This window comes from Pyrus communis, chromosome 11 (assembly GCF_041283825.1).
Source record: "Pyrus communis isolate YQ-2024b chromosome 11, ASM4128382v1, whole genome shotgun sequence".
Classification (NCBI taxonomy): Eukaryota; Viridiplantae; Streptophyta; class Magnoliopsida; order Rosales; family Rosaceae; genus Pyrus; species Pyrus communis.
In genome coordinates, this window is record NC_142575.1 from 11693317 (window position 1) to 11711780 (window position 18464).

Sequence of the window (18464 nt, forward strand, 5' to 3'; positions counted from 1 at the left end):
CCAGGGCTCGAGGGCGAGCTTTATTTAAGAAAGAATGGGGAGTGAATTCAAAGGCTTCTGTTTCTGTTCTTGGTCGCCCAAAAACCTAAAGAATGCTAAATGTAATTAGCAATAAATTGGGATTCATTCTGCCTTGGTGTGACATAGGTTTATATATATATATATATATATATATATATATATATATATAATATTATGATGATGTATTTACCCTAAATAGTGAGGGATATGTTATATGAGTGAAACTTAGACTTTTACTTACAAGTAAAAAAAAAAAAGTAAGCTAAACCGTAATATTAAGTGATTATTGCGGCATCATTAATGACTTGATCTGGAAGTAATTATTTATATCTTTTTTTTGTTTTTTGTTTTTGTTTTTGTTTTGTTTTTTTTTTTTTTTTTGATATCCTTTTTTGTTTTTGTCAAATAAGTTAATACCCATTTCATGACAAAAAAGAAAAAGAAACTATAACAATTTACCAAAAAAAAAAAGAAAATATACCTTGTAAATTGCAACAAGCAAGTAAAAAGATGGCAAAATAATGAATAGGGTCACAGTTAAAGAGAGAGGATTCTCTTGATTGCACAGGGATGATACCTACCTAAAAAAAGACAGTGAATTAGAATACAGATAGACTGGCAAAAGTAGGAAAAAATTAATAAAAACAAATTAATATAAAAATCCTAAATAGGACCAAAACTGACTATAAAATACCCTCTTTTTTCTCTCTCTGCCTCACAGTCCCCTTCATACACTCTCTTACTCCCACACCATTGTCCTGCCTTCTGCTTCATTTTGCCAGAGGCAGAACTGGCATTGGTTTGGCACAGATCTTAGAGAGAGAAAGTTAGGTCAGAGAGAGAGAAGGAAAGCTCAGATTTCGTTCTGTGCTTTCCACTTCTGAGTGAAGAGAGAGGGAGAGGGAGAGAGAGAGAGAGAGGGAGAGCCAATCTGTATTGTTGTGCATATTAATTTCCCTTTCTTGGTTTTCCTTGAATTAAAGGATTTTCCAGCCCATTGAATTGATTCATTTTCCTCCGTATAAAACCTTGAGCCACATTCACATCGCCCACATTTCATCTACCAAAAGCAAGAGAGAGAAAGCAGTGGAGAGAGATCTGAAGAACAACCGGTTTGATCATTGGTATCTCAATCTCTTTCTTTTCTAGAGAGAGAGAGAGAGAGAGGAGAGAGAGGGGTGGGTACAATGGCTGAGACCACAACCCAAGTTCTGATACCAGAAACGTTTCAGGGGACGACAAATGACATTGCAGGGCAACTTGGGCTGATTTGGGAGCTAATCAAAGCGCCATTGATAGTTCCTCTGCTCACAGTTGGGGTCTATGTCTCATTGGCCATGTCTCTCATGCTCTTCTTTGAGAGGGTTTATATGGGAGTGGTCATCGTTCTGGTCAAGCTCTTCTGGAAGAAACCAGAAGAACGCTACAAATACGAGCCCATTCAGGACGACCTTGAAGTAGGAAGTTCCAATTTCCCTGTTGTTCTCATCCAAATCCCTATGTTCAATGAAAGAGAGGTATATAAACACACACACATATACATATACAGATATGATTGTTTTTGCCATTTTTATTTTCTGGGTTTGTGAGAAAATCAAACAAAATGCCTTAAAGTATGGTGCTTTTTGTGTCTGCTCAATCTCACGATTGTATTTTGTGTTTGGGGTCAGGTCTACAAGGTCTCCATCGGAGCTGCATGTGGACTTTCATGGCCGTCCGACCGTCTCGTGATCCAAGTCCTTGATGATTCAACCGACCCTACAATCAAGGTATAAAGAATCTCATCCTTTCAATGGGTCCCTTTCCTTTTAGTCCATTAGCAGAGCGCCAAGGATCTCAATTTGTCTGATTTCAGACCCAATTTCTGACATGGGGTTGTTCCAATGCGCAATGTCCAAGTGGGTTTTCAACAAAAATGGCAAATAGATTAATAAAAATTAATCTGAAATTGTTGCAGCAAATGGTGGAGCTGGAATGCCAGAGGTGGGCAGGCAAGGGCATAAACATAAGGTACCAAATCAGAGAAACCAGGGGAGGCTACAAGGCAGGTGCCCTTAAGGAAGGACTCAAACGCAGCTACGTCAAACACTGCGAGTACGTTGCCATCTTCGACGCCGACTTCCGCCCCGAGCCCGACTACCTCCGCCGAGCCATCCCCTTCTTGGTCCACAACCCTGACATTGCCTTGGTTCAAGCTCGATGGAGATTCGGTAATTAGCTTCTGAATTTTAATTCCCATACCTGATTTTTTATTATTAAATTACATTATTATTATTACTGTTTTTAAATTGTTAATTATATGATATTACTTGTTTTTGCTTACGCTTTAATTGCGCTAATTATTTTTTTTCCGGAGAGTGTCGGTGGTCTTTTAATATGCTGAGAGAGAGAGAAAACCATCAATCACGGGGTCGGGCCCACTTAGCAGCCCTTATTGGTCATCTCTGATTTCGACACCTGTTTGTCTGCTAGCCCACATCAAGGGTATAGATTGGAACCCACATGAGGAAGTATTAAGAAAGCACTGATTCAGATGATTAGTGTGACTCTTTTTTAATTTGCCAGTTTTAGGGCCATTAATCAGAATTGCCCTAATTTAAAGCCAAATATATGTTATTATATCAGATTGTTAATCGGGTCAGTGAATTGCACACTGTAGAGTTCAGCCGTGATTTAGGTATTGGCGTTCTGGTTGTGATTCAGAGTCTGGTAGCACAATCATTGTAACATGTCGTTTCATGAGATAACGATTTAACCTTGATTGTTTCAAATGACGTGAGAGTGTCCTTAACGTAGGACATATGAGTCCTTATCCTTCCCTAAGTCACAGAGTCAGCGTCACCTTCATGATGTGAACCGGCACGATCATTTGCTGGAAATGCGGGGTAGGTTTGTCTTTTTACTGCAAAACAACGAGTAAGGTAGTCTTGTGACATTATAAGTTGGCGTAGGTGAACCCGGATTGTACGGCTCAAACTATTCAGCGAGATGCCGGAACCGGATCACTTTCCGGAACGTAAATGGGTCGATTTCGTCATTTACTTTCCCAAGGGCGACCCTTATCTGCTGGGGCACTGTCTACTTGGTGTTGTATTGTTTGTCGTGCCCATGCTACAGTGGTCTACAGAAATTTTTTGATGCTACGAAAACACAATACGATACATCATGTATCGTAATATAAATATTTGAATTTTAAAAAAAAAATCTTCTGTATGATCACGCTTAGTAGACCGCGCCGTGATTTCGACACTGAAAATTTATTAATTCCCTGCTTTACCGACACTTGGTTTGTCGTGCTCAAGCTAGCATGGCAATTGTGTCAAGTGGTCACGAGACCAACACCCTCCTTTTCCTATTATTAAAGAGGTCCACATGTTATTATTTTTTTTCATTAGTTTCGTTGACATTATTTTAGTTATTTTACATGTACACTCTTCTTTTTGTCAGTTATGTTACACCTACTTACTCCAATATGCGAGTTAGGCTAATCGAACAGCATAATATGTTTGTATCTATTTCTTCGTAATTTGAAGAAATTTAAAATATCGTTGTGCTTGTGCTAAATTCGGGTATGTGGTTTGGTCCTGCAGTGAATTCGGACGAGTGCTTGTTGACAAGAATGCAGGAGATGTCGTTGGATTACCATTTCACGGTTGAGCAAGAAGTTGGGTCAGCAACACATGCTTTCTTTGGCTTCAATGGTATACTTCCTATATATTTTTATTTTATCAAAAACCATTTCTTCTATTTTTTTATTTTTTTTTCAGTAATATATCTCTTTCTTTATTGTTGCTTGTTAGTTAAAAACACAGATGGTTGGTATGTGAGAAAAGTAGAAAATTGATCCGAGTCAGTGGAGGGAGAAATGTTATGCTGCCATCATCTTCCTCATAATTAGATAATAATTATCATGATCATCATTAATTTACGATTTAATAGGTTTTGGAATAAAAATATTTGGAATCACAGAAGTGAACTGTCTTGCATAAATAGTCAACTGAGAATCTATGAAGGTTGCAATTTCATTGTCAAGTTACTAATAAGCCACAGTAATTGCTAATTACTTCTTGTTCAAGTAACTTTCTACTGCATTAATTTATTTTTAGATTTGTAGCCTTGAAGTTGACATACGAATACATTGCAGGGACTGCTGGTGTATGGAGAATTGCTGCTATCAATGAGGCGGGCGGGTGGAAAGACCGAACGACAGTGGAGGATATGGATCTTGCTGTCCGTGCTAGTCTCAGAGGCTGGAAATTCTTGTATCTCGGTGACCTACAGGTATCTGTTAACCGAATGTATATACTACATTGTACAAATTATTTGGTTCATGATTAGCACTTAAATTTCATGACTATCCAATTAAATGACACGAACACAATTTCTGATTATTGTCTTTGTTTCAGGTGAAAAGTGAACTTCCTAGTACTTTCAACGCCTTCCGTTTCCAGCAGCACCGATGGTCTTGTGGTCCTGCTAATCTGTTTAGGAAAATGGCGATGGAAATTATCAGAACTAAGGTGAGTTCAGTTTAGTTGCACTATTCACATGTTCTTCTAGTGCAGTTTCTTCTTCTTCCTTCTTATTCATGGCTTCTAATTGTGTTTGTTGTATGTACTGCTGCAGAAAGTTACACTGTGGAAGAAATTTTACACCATATACAGTTTCTTCTTTGTCCGGAAGATCATTGCTCACATGGTGACCTTCTTCTTTTACTGTGTTGTACTTCCTCTGACCATTTTGGTTCCTGAAGTTTATGTTCCAATCTGGGGGGCAGTATATATTCCTTCCATCATCACCATTCTGAACTCCGTTGGAACTCCAAGGTCTTGTAGACTCTACCCTTCATTTCTTGATCAATTGTCTTTCGTTACGTGTTCTTCTATAGGATTAAAGTACTTAATATTCTTCTTGAACATTACAGGTCAATTCACCTTCTGTTTTACTGGATTCTTTTTGAGAATGTGATGTCTTTGCACCGGACCAAGGCTACATTGATTGGCCTACTAGAGACTGCAAGATCTAACGAGTGGGTTGTCACTGAAAAGCTCGGAGATATTGTCAAAAACAAAGCAGCAGAGGCTGCCAAGAACAAAACAGCAGAAGCTAACAAGACTAAACCTGCCAGCAAACTCTTCAAAAAGCCACGATTCAAGTTCGGAAACAGGTAAAATTTCGCTAACACCATCTGTTCTTCCTATTTGACTTGCCGTTAATTCTTATTTTATGTTGACATGTGCAATGTGCATAGAAATTTGTAACTATTTGCATTGACACCACATTTTTAACTGGCAAATAGATAACCCTGTCTTCTCTGCATAACTCTAATAATTGGCACAAAACCAATCACATGCTCCTTAAGTTTTAATTATTTTCCAACAAACCTAATCCCGCAGCCCCAAGTAAGAATAATTTTTTCGGTTGTACCCCTTTCGTTATTGTAAATCAGAATCTTTGCATTGGTTTTATCAAACCTAAGGCATCATATAAATGTACTGCTAGTATATGATAGGAGTTTATTAACAGTAAAATTAATATTATCTGTTGGTGACAAGAAGACATCCCAAGTTTGTTCACCTACGCTTTATTTTTTTATTACCATTCTCACCTAATATTCAATTTTAACAGGCTTCACCTATTGGAGCTGGGATTCGGGGTGTTTCTGTTCATCTGTGGATGCTATGACTTTGTGCACGGGAAGAACAACTACTTCATATACCTCTTCCTCCAAACCATTACGTTCCTGATCTGCGGATTTGGCTACGTTGGAACCATCATCCCCAGCTCATAGTTAAATTCTATATAGATTTAATAGACACAGACCGGTTATTGTTTCTCATGCCATGCCAGCATCTTTCTCCTCTTCAACACAGATTTAAGTAAGTGCAGTTCATTAAAATTCATCGTGCTGGTGGAAAACAGAAAGGTTCTTCCTGCGTCTTCCTCAACGAATTTCATGTCATCGTTCAAGTAAACATGGAATTTTTCAGAGAAAGAACAAATGGTGTTAGTAATTTAATTACATTATACAGAGTGAATTGTGAAGGAAGAGAGGTAGATGTCACTTTCTTTTTCAAGGACAAGGAGATAGTACTATCTTCTTTCAAATAGATTGCTTGTAATTGTGAAGTTTTGTTCTTTCTTGGGTTTGCCTCTTATAATTTTCCTTGGATTGTTGGGAATAAGCTCTTGGGTGGAGAAAAAAACAAATTAGTTGAACTTGTAATCATAATTTACTTATCATTTGATAATCATCATATATGAGTAGTGATTTTAGATCGTACCAAATCGATCCCATCTCAATTATTGCATAGAGTAAACATTTGCTTTTGTATCGGTGGGCGTTACATGCATCAGCAACTGGGAGTCGACCATCTGCTTTTGTATCAGTGACTGAGATAAATATAGCAAAGTCTTTATTCGGAAGAATTTGGAAAGATTTCTACTATGCTCTAATATATGGCATTTCACTAGAACGAATGATTGGGTGTCAATTAAGTATTCAATGAACAATATAATTTAACGGCCAAAAATATTGGTGTACGCGTTTACTATACGAGCATCTCAAGAAATGGCTAATGATCATCAAATTTCTTTAGGCCTACTGAATTTTGTGTGAACATTTTACAAGAATAAAAGTTACATAATACGAACATACTGTCATCGTCGCATTCCATACTGTTGATTATTTACAAAGCTCTGGTATTACTAATAGTTATTAATTAATAGCCAGCATGCAGTGCAATGCAACAAAATTTGTAAAGGGGCATGCACGTTTCCTGTCTGACTTGGAGTCAGAGATTTGTCGTTGTAAGGACCCCAGTGGCATATGGAAATTGCGGGCAGTGACACAAAGCACTAAAAGCGGCATCCAAGAAAAGGAATTACCTTCCCTCCTGAACATTTCACCAGGAATTCCTGCTGACACCAAATTTCAGAGTGGACACGTGTCCACCCGAGATTGGGTGTAAGCAGAACCTCCTGCTGAAAATTCAGCAGCGAAGTCTTGTTCCCAAAAAAATTGATGAAATTCATTGACCAATCACCCTTACAACTATGCCTGGCAAACAGGTCATGATTTTTGTATTTGTATCGTTTTCATATCATATTTGTTATCTTAACGGGCCGTATCCTTTCAAATCTGTTGTCTTAACATGTTCTTAACAGGTTGTTGGGGGGACTTTTAGGTCGAGACGAACTTGGGCTTTGAGAGCGTCCACTTGTCTCCCTTGGTTCGGATTCGTACCAAGTCCCAGAATATCTCGAAAGATAGCATGATTGATCAAGATAAAGACTTGCTCAAGTGAGGCGTGGTGTGAAAGCTAGAAGATTACTAGTTTAACATGAGAGAGAAAGAGTTTGCATTGTTACATGGCTCTCTCTTCTTGCATTCCTTTCTATCTCTCTATATTACCCCTCCCTCTAATAGCTTATCTCCCTCATTTTGTAAATGAAGGGTTCTTATCTAGGCTTCAAAGCAATCTCCATTTGTGGCTTGATATTCCCCTTCCTTTCTCCCTAGCCTTCATATTATTTCCCTTTTGGTGTAAGGTAGATGCACTGTTGAGACCTGCATTCTACTTTTTCATGAGGCGCAACTTTCCCAAGCTGACCTTTCGCAGACGCTACTTCTAGTAGCGTGTTTCACGGCTTTCGTTTGTTGGTTATCTGTGCAAGTTGGGAAGGGAAAGTTAGCATTAAATGCCTAACTTGCTAGGTTAGCATGCATTTAAGCAGAAATCTAGTCCAGTTCTAACGAAAAGGGTTGGCTTGCTAAGGAAAGAGGTAAACTAGGCTAGTTCTCTCTTAATGTTTGCCTGCATGAAATGCAAAGGGTATGGACTTGGATCCTTGGGCCCCCAAGCAGCCCAAAGTCTTCTATAACCCCGATTCCGCTTAGGCCCAATAACCTTCTGTAACCATCCACACCACAATTCACTTGACAAGCTTCAAATATCTGACTTGGGCTTAGCATGAATAGTGACTAGCATAAGGAAGCTTGGCATGATGAATAGGCATGAATATGGCGTGATTTATTTAGATATCTGGCTTAATTATTGTGGCGTAGCATGTTTGTAAAAATATTCCTTATCAATCATGCACCTTGGCATGTGTTTAGGCTTGAATGAAAGCTTTGCATTACATTTGGGCCTTCAGACTTGGTTGGATTGGTGTGTGACATTTTTGGGCCCCAACACAGGTAAACCAATAACGACCTAATTAGTTAACGGCTCTTGTTTAGTTAACGGGTCATAGTTATTATTGTTACTGTTGGTCTTCCTACTGTTGTGGCTCCGCGCCAACAAGTGAAAGTATTTAGACATGAGGGGCATCAGTTAAACTCTTGTCCTTGCGTAATTCTGGCACTACTTTGTCCTTAGTAATCAGGTTTTGTCGCTTCTTGGAGGCGATTAGACCCAACTCAAAGGGAATGGCATCTTGGATTACCAGCAATTTATTAGTTGGATAAGCATTTGGGCTCTTCGATTTGTTCGTTTTCTTTTTAGAAGATTTGTGTTGACGAATTTCTTTGCGACACTTTTAGAACGTTTCAATTTCTTCTTCTCCATCCTTCGGGTTTTTAGGACTTTCACCAGATATTTCCCATATTTAGCATCCACTTTGCTCTAAGATGGAATTTCGATGGGATGATTGGTGCATAAATCAATTATGGCATCCCACCCATGTTCCCTTGTTCACTTTAGAGCTATGAGCTATTTTCAATTCTGGTGTTCGAAGGGAATAATTTTGCAAGCTGTATCAATTAACTAAGGGTGGCACTGGTCAATAATTGTGATGTTGATGTTGGAGTTGAGGTCGGTGGATGCAATATTTCGAATTCTAAGTCAGGACATATCATTTTCTTAATTTTCATTTACAATCAGGACACTTTGTACTAGTCTTTGTCGTTGCACGACAACTCGATTATATAGGCAGGGCATATGACACTGGGTCTTGATTGAAAAAAGTAATAAGGATCGGAGCTCTTGTCGATGGTAAACTCCTGGATACCCAATTCCGCCTCATACTAGTCGTTTAGAAGCTTGAAGCCGGCAAAGATGCGAAACGACATGGGAGTTAAGTTGTAAAGGAGCAACATCAAAGCAGTTCAACACTTGCTTCAAGAAGGGGGAGAGCGGAAACTTCAAACCTAGGTCCAAGTACAAGGGGTGGATTCTAATGCATGGACGTTTGGGATTGGAAGGTTTTGGCATAAGATTTTGGATGTCATGGTGACCTTCTTATTTATCAATGTGGCTGTGCAGAAGATGTTAACGGAGTCTAACAAAAACTTTCACTTCATACCTTTACCACTGGAGGCTCAAACTGAGAATTGTAGTTAGCGGCAGGAGCAGGAAGTTCGTTTGAAGGTGCAACCATTGGTTCGAGTGAAAGTATTCAAAGAAATTGAGCAAAGAGATGTGGACATGGCTGAAATTTCAGACTTGATTTGCAGAAGGAAAGTTCAAGACCTTTTCAAAAGAGTTTGGCGGTTTTTGTAAAGGCCGAATAAGAGATCTAAGGATGTTTAAAAGGAATATTTCGGTGTCAACTAGTCATTGAATATGGATCGTTAAAAACAAATTCGACGATTGGATTTTCCTAGAGAAAGCGACGGATAAAACTTCGTTTTCTGCACATGCGCAATTGCAAAAATTCTCATCATTGTGAAATTGAATTCACGATTCACAAGGTAGGGCGCTCAAATGTAGAACGTTTCGATGTCCAAAGGTTCGTAAGAAATGAAGCTAGGATGCCACACGTCTGAAGGGAGAAAATGGTATGTAGTCCGACTTACTCTGAAAGACATGGTCTTTGGGTAACTGCCCCATGCTCATGGGAAATAAGTGATTTCAAATGCCTAGTTAGGGGAAATTGTGAGACTAATGATTTTTCTAGTGCCAGAATAAGGTGGACCAGAATACACGTACCTTAGAAGTCCGATCATGAACCCAATAGCCTTAATTACAAAGTTGAATAAATGGATCAGTAACATCATGTTCTGGAATTAACGGGCAAAGCCAGTCGACTTTGTTGAGATAGACCATGCTTGTTCTGCAAGATTCGGGAACCTAATCCAGCAATGAATCAACAAGTTCCCATAAACTTGGAGTCCTTACACTCAAAGGATTGGCGTGCCGCAAGTAATCACACTCTTAAGAGGATGCAATATCTACTACTTCCTAGATATCATTTGGGATTTTCCTGGTTTAATAAGGATTCTACTATTCTAAAAGGTCATCTCCTCGACTGATATAAATACGTTTTTGTAGGGTTCATCTCTGGTAACACAATCTCTGCATACTTATTCTTTTGTCCACTGCTTGAGTCTTAATATTGCTTACTAATTTGATCGTCAAAGAGCCTTTGACTGACATACCTCACCTCTTTAGCTTGCTTATGAGTCATGACACTTTGTTCTGTTACAAGTTAATGAGTTTAGGACGATGTGCAAATTCAATTTCAACATTTGTGACAAGTGGGGAACATTGGGACAAGTGGGGAAGGACATTCTAGAACATTTAAAACACTTTTCGTGCCTTGTCTCAATCATATATTTGTACACAATGATGATACTCATCATCTTCTCAGTGTTCACCTCTACTGCCTTGTTGTGTTTAAGTAATTAACTGATCAAAAGATAAGTTTAATTTTGGAGATAATAGGTTAAAATTATAAAGTAGCTAACCACGGTTTAGGGATTACTTGTTCTTCAAGGGTCATTACCTGTCTTAAACTTTTTCTTTGCTTGCATCAATGAGTGTCTCGGAGACCTGCAGGCAGTATAATAACCTCGCTCCAATGCAGGTGATGTAACAATAATAATTGTTTAGATAAAGTTAATATTAAAGGGAGATTAAAGTTGTTTATGAGAGGAGCAATTTTTTTTAATTAACTTGAAAAGTAATCAATAATTATCTAATTAGGTAAATTAGTTTTTTGTAACTTTGAAAGCAAAGCAAGCTCCGATAGGTCTGTCAGAAAGAGATAATATTAATATGGCAGAAATACAATGGGCTGATTAATTGGATGAACAACCATCTTTCATCAGACTTTTGATCAACTGAGAGAGTCACCATGCTTATAATTAACAACAGATATGGAGTTGCTGAGCAACAAGCCTAAATATATAATTTTTATTCGGTGGTTCTATTTATTTTTATCTCTCACACATTTTTCTTAATTTTTAATTATCGGATCGAATGAATTAAACATGATTAAAGTACAAAAATTAACAAATGGTGTGTGGATAACACCACCAATAAAAAAAAGTTAATAATGTTGACACTTTTTAATAGGTCCTACATACAATAGTAGGGTTCATTTTTAATAAAGAATATGTCTAGAAGTGTGCTAGTTTTTGTATGGTCAAGTAGAATTATCGATTTTTTTTTTTTTTCTGACGAACAATAAGACTTTTACAACAAGATAGAGTATGCACACAATAAAGATGCGGAATCATAATGGAGTCAAACATAACTAAGTATCAAACTCAACGTGAAAGATATTTCAGTTACATGTGTGATTTGAACTTTAGACTTTCTCAAACAAAGTAAAAATAACTACCATTAAGCCAAATGCTATTTTATTTTTCTTACAAGCAATATTTTACACTAAAAGCAGAAGAAAGAGTTTTATCTAAAATGCAGCGGGTTGAAGTGAAAAACGCCAACCACTAAAACAATCCACCGCTAAGCCAAATTCTATTAAAAACAACTGTGTGTAATGGTTTAAGCATTACATTTAATTATTGATGAGGATATCACATAAGAAAGGGCAAAAAGATTAATTGATTTTTTCTTGGGTAGGGGGCAATCAAAGAGGAGCATATCCTCCTGTTATTGTGACATACCACATCGTCCAGGGGAGTGATCCTTATATGTATATTCTCATCCCTACCTAGCACGAGGCCTTTTGGGAGCTCACTGGCTTCGGGTTCCGTAGGAACTCCGAAGTTAAGCGAGAAGGGGGCTAGAGCAATCCCATGATGGGTGACCCACTGGGAAGTTGCTCGTGAGTTCCCAAAAACAAAACCGTGAGGGAATGGTAAGCCCAAAGCGGACAATATCGTGCTACGGTGGTGGAGTCAGGCCCGGGAAGTGGTCCGCCCCGGGCCGGGATGTGACAAATTGGTATCAGAGCCAATCCCTGGCCGGAAATGTGCCGACAAGGACGTCGGGCCCCTAAGGGGGGTGGATTGTGACATCCCACATCGTCCAGGGGAGTGATCCTTATATGTATATTCTCATCCCTACCTAGCACGAGGCCTTTTGGGAGCTCACTGGCTTCGGGTTCCGTAGGAACTCCGAAGTTAAGCGAGAAGGGGGCTAGAGCAATCCCATGATGGGTGACCCACTGGGAAGTTGCTCGTGAGTTCCCAAAAACAAAACCGTGAGGGAATGGTAAGCCCAAAGCGGACAATATTGTGCTACGGTGGTGGAGTCAGGCCCAGGAAGTGGTTCGCCCCGGGCCGGGATGTGACAGTTATTGCTTTCCACTGTACTAAATTAATAGGGAATTGTTATTAGCATTCTAAAAATCTTATTCTACATTCCAAACTTTCTATATTGGAAAAGAAAAATACAAGTGTAGAATAAGATTTTTAGAATGCTAATAACAGTTCCTAATTAATATAAATAACATCAATTTGGATTTGGACTAATTATCGTTCTGTCGGTTCAAGACATAGTGAGACTAATTAATCAATTATTTTTATGTTTTCTATTAATATTTGATTAAAGTACTTCAAATTAATCAATTATTTTTATGTTTTCTATTAATATTTGATTAAAGTACTTTAAATTTAGATCATCCTGCTTTAAATTATTTTTCTATATTTCCCGAATCTATAATGTAGGGAAGTTGAAAAGACAACTAATATATGTACACTGATGCAAGTTTCTACTAGAACTTGTGCAACCTTATAAAAATATGCTATCGTAAGAAAATCAATTATTTAATTTTTTGGTCATAAAGGTATGTGATATGTTGGGGTTAATCACAAAATTGCCGACACTTCAAAACATGCTTTCAACTCGTATGCATCATTTTACTCTCTCAAGCACTACCATTTTAAGGTGAAATTCATGGAACTTGTTTTTAGTCTTTGTAGCGTTATAGTCTAATAAACGATTGTCATTTGTTTAAAAAATCACTTATTATTAATGATTTAAAAAATGGACACACAGTGAACTGGTTACATGAGAGAATCTCTCTATTTTAAAATATAATATACTGATGCGGAAAAACTTCAAATTCCATTTTAGGTTTTTTTTTCATATTACAAATTGCATTAATATGCGTCGCTCACACATGCATAAATGACTAATAACTGTTTGATTGGTGTAATGTGAGTTTCATTTTTAGTTTGGCACCAATCAATGACTTACCTCGCATTATAAGTTATAACTAAAGCAATGTGTATTATTTGCTAAATTTGATCTAAACTAAGAAAAGCTTTCATCAAGCAAGTCTAGATTTATGGGGATCAACCTTTTGTTAAACAAAAAAAAAAGAAAAAGAAAAAGAGAACCAAAGGTATATATCCAATGACCAAAATGTAAAAAAATAAAAATAAATAAATAAACCAAGTAGAAGAAAGTATGCGCGTGCGCGCGCACACACACACATACATATATGTATTAATGTACAACAAAGCTTTGGGTTAAGAAGTTTTGTAGGAACCACAAATATGTGAACAATAATGTGAGAAACACACAATGTGAGATTGCTGACAAGATTAGTTGGCAAAATAGGACAATGCAATGCCTGTAGATGCAAACCTGCCTGCTAAGAGCAAGTGCCAAGTGGAGTGGGTACTCCTCCGATTGAACATGGCCAGCTAACACCTACAATATTAGCAAATGGAATGCCACCGCGTGTAGAACTACTGTTTGAAGAATGTTACAATCAATCATCTACATACGAAACGTGATGTCGTTAATCTTCTACGTAGGCGATTGTTTATGCATTATAAGTCTCAAATACATGAACAGGCTGAAATCGTCCACGTATGTCTCCATGCCAGTGACCATAGCGCACTCAAATTGGTTAGAAACTATCTCAAGATTTGGTCCTCACAGTCCCACTACCACACTGATGCCATGCGCTGGCTTCTCTTGGGCTAATTGGTTTTTGGTTTGAGTAGTGTCTTGTATTGACCATTGCCTCAATCATGGACTGAAGCATCAATTCTGGTATTTGACGTATCTGCCTTTGGAAATACCTTAGGCCCATTTCTTCTGCGACGATGGGGTCAACACCCATTTAGTAATATTCCACATGTTTCTCACTCTTTCTATGTCTCTCACCTCATCATTGGAGAACGAAGCATAAAAAATTCTGCTCTACACTGCTTTCGAAAAGTTAAAAACGTTTTTCTGATAATGTTTGGTAAAAGAATTTACAAGTTTTTTTTGTTGAGAGAAACACTTAACAGGTGATTCAACATGTTTCTAGTTAAAACACTAATAAAATCACTTACGAGTAGAAAACTTTCTACATAAACAATCCAAACAAGCCCTATTTAAACTTATTTACTTTTTTACACATTGTAGAGCTGTCACATAAATAGAGTAGTTTAGTTGTGCATGTGACTTGTTTTTCTGGTTGGACCAAACCCCTTTCTTGTAAGCTTTAGCATAGAAATTAAGCAGATCTAATCTAAGTAGTTAGTATATCTGTGTATAATACACACACACACACACACACACACAGGTTGACACACGCCACTGAGAACAAGCGTGTAACATGTTGAGTCTGAAATCTGAATCTATGGATGTTGATGATGATGATGTTGGAGTATATGGCAAACAGAAGGAAGAAATATTAAAGAGCCACATCGATCCACAGTAATTAAAATATAAATTATAAGAGAGTGATCAACGGGTGAAGCATGTGTAAGCATCACAATATGTGTATGTATATATTATATATAACACAACATATCCCCTAGAATTAATGCAGAAATGGATGGCCAAAAGTCCAAATTTCCTGCTGGAATTAACATGCTTTGCACGCAATTCTAACCTTTCCCTTACCCTTTTGTTTAATTGGTTGCTTGCATTTATTTTCTAGGGAAGAAAGAAATTGATGAAATGGTTGGTACTATTTTTACAATTTAAACACTAATGGAGTATTTAGTAACTGGTAGTTGTAATTACTAAGTTAAACTTAAGACGTCTCACTTATAAGTGAAAAACCTTCAAATTGGACATAATTGTTTTTGTTTATTATTCAACATATCTTAAATATAGTTAAGTCATCTATCTAATTAAAGGATTTGTTTGGAAGTGCTTTTAAAATAATTGAAAGCGCTTATGGTGAAAATGTTTTTTAAATCAATCCTTGGTAAAAATCTAAGTGGATCATAAAAAATATTTGAATTGTTTCATGCAAGAAGCCCATATCTAATACGTCTTCCAAAAAGCACTACAATGCTTTTAGAACTCAAAATGAATTTCACGAAAAACATTTTCAGTCATTTTAAACGTATGTCCAATCGAGCTTAAATTCTGGACACCAAATGGCAGAGTATTGGATGGGAGTGAGTTAACAAAACACAACATACTCCCCCTCAAGGTTTTGCTAACTAATTACTACCCAACCCCAACCCTTTACTTGCCCATCAAAAACACACGCAAACACTTAAAATTTATGTAACCCAACTGTTACATTGTACACGATTAGTTACCACCATACAAATGTGTTAACTTTCTTTTAGAACTGGTAAGAGTGTTATGGTGTACACAAACCATTAATACGACATGAATTCGTCTGAAAAATTGCTATTTCAGCTCGGATTATTAGTGGTAGGACCCAATAAGAGTAAGAACATTTTAGTAATTCTTAGACATCTAAATTGGACAATAGTTTAACATATTTTACACTGTAGTAAGGGGACATTTTAGTATTTTCGAGTCATTCATTTCTTGCATTGGATATGTTATCGAGATGTATTCATGGCAGTTCAAAAGGAGTTTCTTACAAAAACAGAACTTTTTAAGTGTGTGGAAGATAAGAAAGTGGTGGATTGCATTGGTAGATAGAGTTTTTCTTTTCATTCCATTGTGTCCGAAGTTCAAATTCTATCCTCTCTCCTTGGGCATTCTATAATGGTTTTAGATGAGTGTGATACCTACACTAGAAATCAGACTGCTTAAGTTTGATTCTTATAGCACTATTGTTACACAAGTCCTGAACCTTCCAAAAGTGAGGGGTATGTGTTGTTTCTTGACACTCTTTATTTGTTATGCCAACCTAAAGCTTTTTAAGTCCGCCATCAAATCCCAAAATTTAACTCTGGACAGGCGGTGAAAGCTACCAAGGTAGTGTGAGTTTACTCTAATAAGATCTTTAATACGAGCTTAATATTGATTATCTTTAAATATGTTCATTTATTTATTTGGTCAGATTTTTTTAGTACAAGCATAATAAACCATGGCACCGCGGAGTGAGAAAACTTAAAAAGGAAGGTGAAATAAGCCGCAACATAATAAAAGAGAGTCCAATCCAACCTATAATTGTATGGTCAAGCGACCCCATCATACTGCCGGTCGGCCCTCCTAATCCTCATCCTCGCACTCCGCCCGCTCGTTGTCAGTAATCATGTTATATGCAAAATGATGCGAGTCTTTATGACATGGCGGAGAGATCATTGATCATTGTCTCCTTGCCCACCGACACCAACCAAGTATACATGCCATCTTCTGAGCATGCTCTAACTAGCCAACCATCCACCAAAGCAATGCCTTTAACTTTCTTATATTTTCGACCCCTTTTTTTCCACCAACAGTAAAAAATCACAAAGTGAATGACAAAATGTAGCACCATTTGATTAGAATTAGCCCTTTCAACTCAACAAAAAATTAATCAAGGTTAAGTAAAAGGAAACATGACAAATTATTAGGTGTATGATGAGTATACACCATAGTTTATAGTGGTGAGATAAGGTCATCTCCAATCGAAGGGTCCAGAGGCCCGAAAATTGCTCGAAAACCGTCTCCAACCGAGAGCTAGGCCAGAGGATTGTGGAATCTGAGAATGCTGGTTGCATGCAGCTAGCCAGCTAGCCAACCCTGGGCTACGTTTATATTATTTAATATAAATGTATTCCTGTCAGTTATAACCGACATGAATGCTTTAGAAAAAAAAATTCAAATGCAACGGCTAGCTGACGTCAGTTAGCCGTTGCATTTGATTTTTTTTTTTTTTTTTACAGTTTTATTATCATTTTTTATTTACAAAATTTTTCCTATAACTTCTATTTTTCATATATTTTTTTAAATTCTATTTTTTTTCCCCATAACTTTTATTTTACAAAATTTGTTTCATATTTTTTTTTAAATTCTATTTTTTCCTATAACTTCTATTTCACGAAATTTGTTTCATATATTTTTTTTTAAATTATTATTTTTTTCCTATAACTTCTATTTTACAAAATTTGTTTCATATTTTTTTAAAATTATATTTTTTTCCTATAACTTCCTAAGCCATTATACAACATTAAATTAAATTAAGTAACATGAAACAACATTAAACAATATGAAACAACATTAAATAACATTAACCAACATACAAATTATACAACATAAAAAAAACAACATTTAACAACATGAAACTTAAACAACATTTTAAAAAACATTTAACAACATAAAACTTAAACGCCTACTCTATGCTTCTTTTGGCCCAAAGATGTGCAACAAGATCCTATTGTAGGTACTTGTTTGTGGCACGAGAACGTATCATTCTATAGCGCCTTATGTACTTATTTATAGAGATACTAGCAGTTCTTGGATTGAAAGGCAAATTAGGCCCATCATATATTTTTGCACGAGCCCTTCTTGACCTATTTGGATCTTCTTGGTCATCATTGGACTCTTCATCAATATACCCATCTTGCTTATCCTCCACTATTATATTGTGTAATATGATGCAAGACATCATGATGGAGTCCAAATTTTCTCGACTCCACCCTCTTGCCGGTTCGCTAATGATCTTCCACCGTGCTTGTAGAATACCGAAAGCGCTCTCAATATCTTTCCGGTATGCCTCTTGGTGTAAGGTAAACAACTTTTCTGCGTCATTCCTAGGGTTTGGAATTGCTTGAACAAGTGTCGCCCACTTTGGGTAGATGTCATCTGCCAAGTAATACCCCATATTGTATTGACGGTTGTTGATGTAGTAGTCAAGTTGAGGTGCTTTATCTTCCGTCAAGTTATTGAAGAGGGATGATCGCCCAAGAACTGTAATGTCATTTTGGGATCCAGGAACTCCAAAGAAAGCATGCCAGATTCATGTGTCATATGAGGCAACCGCCTCTAACACCACAGTTGGCTTTCTCGGCCTTCCGCTAAAGCCTCCTTGCCATCCGATGGGACAATTCTTCCAATCCCAATGCATGCAGTCTAATGACCTTATCATGCCTGAAAACCCACGGTCTT

General features: G+C 37.2%; 1 protein-coding gene across 1 annotated transcript; it reads left to right on the forward strand.

The window, feature by feature from the left end:
- The first annotated feature begins 633 nt into the window (after positions 1-633).
- On the forward strand, positions 634-6309 carry LOC137742391 (glucomannan 4-beta-mannosyltransferase 2). Its single transcript, XM_068482248.2, has 9 exons — positions 634-1538; positions 1692-1790; positions 1979-2231; positions 3612-3722; positions 4166-4302; positions 4428-4541; positions 4648-4847; positions 4946-5188; positions 5650-6309. Exons 1-9 carry the CDS (start codon positions 1209-1211, stop codon positions 5810-5812), a joined length of 1650 nt encoding a protein of 549 aa, XP_068338349.2. The 5' UTR covers positions 634-1208; the 3' UTR covers positions 5813-6309.
- The last annotated feature ends 12155 nt before the right edge of the window (positions 6310-18464 follow it).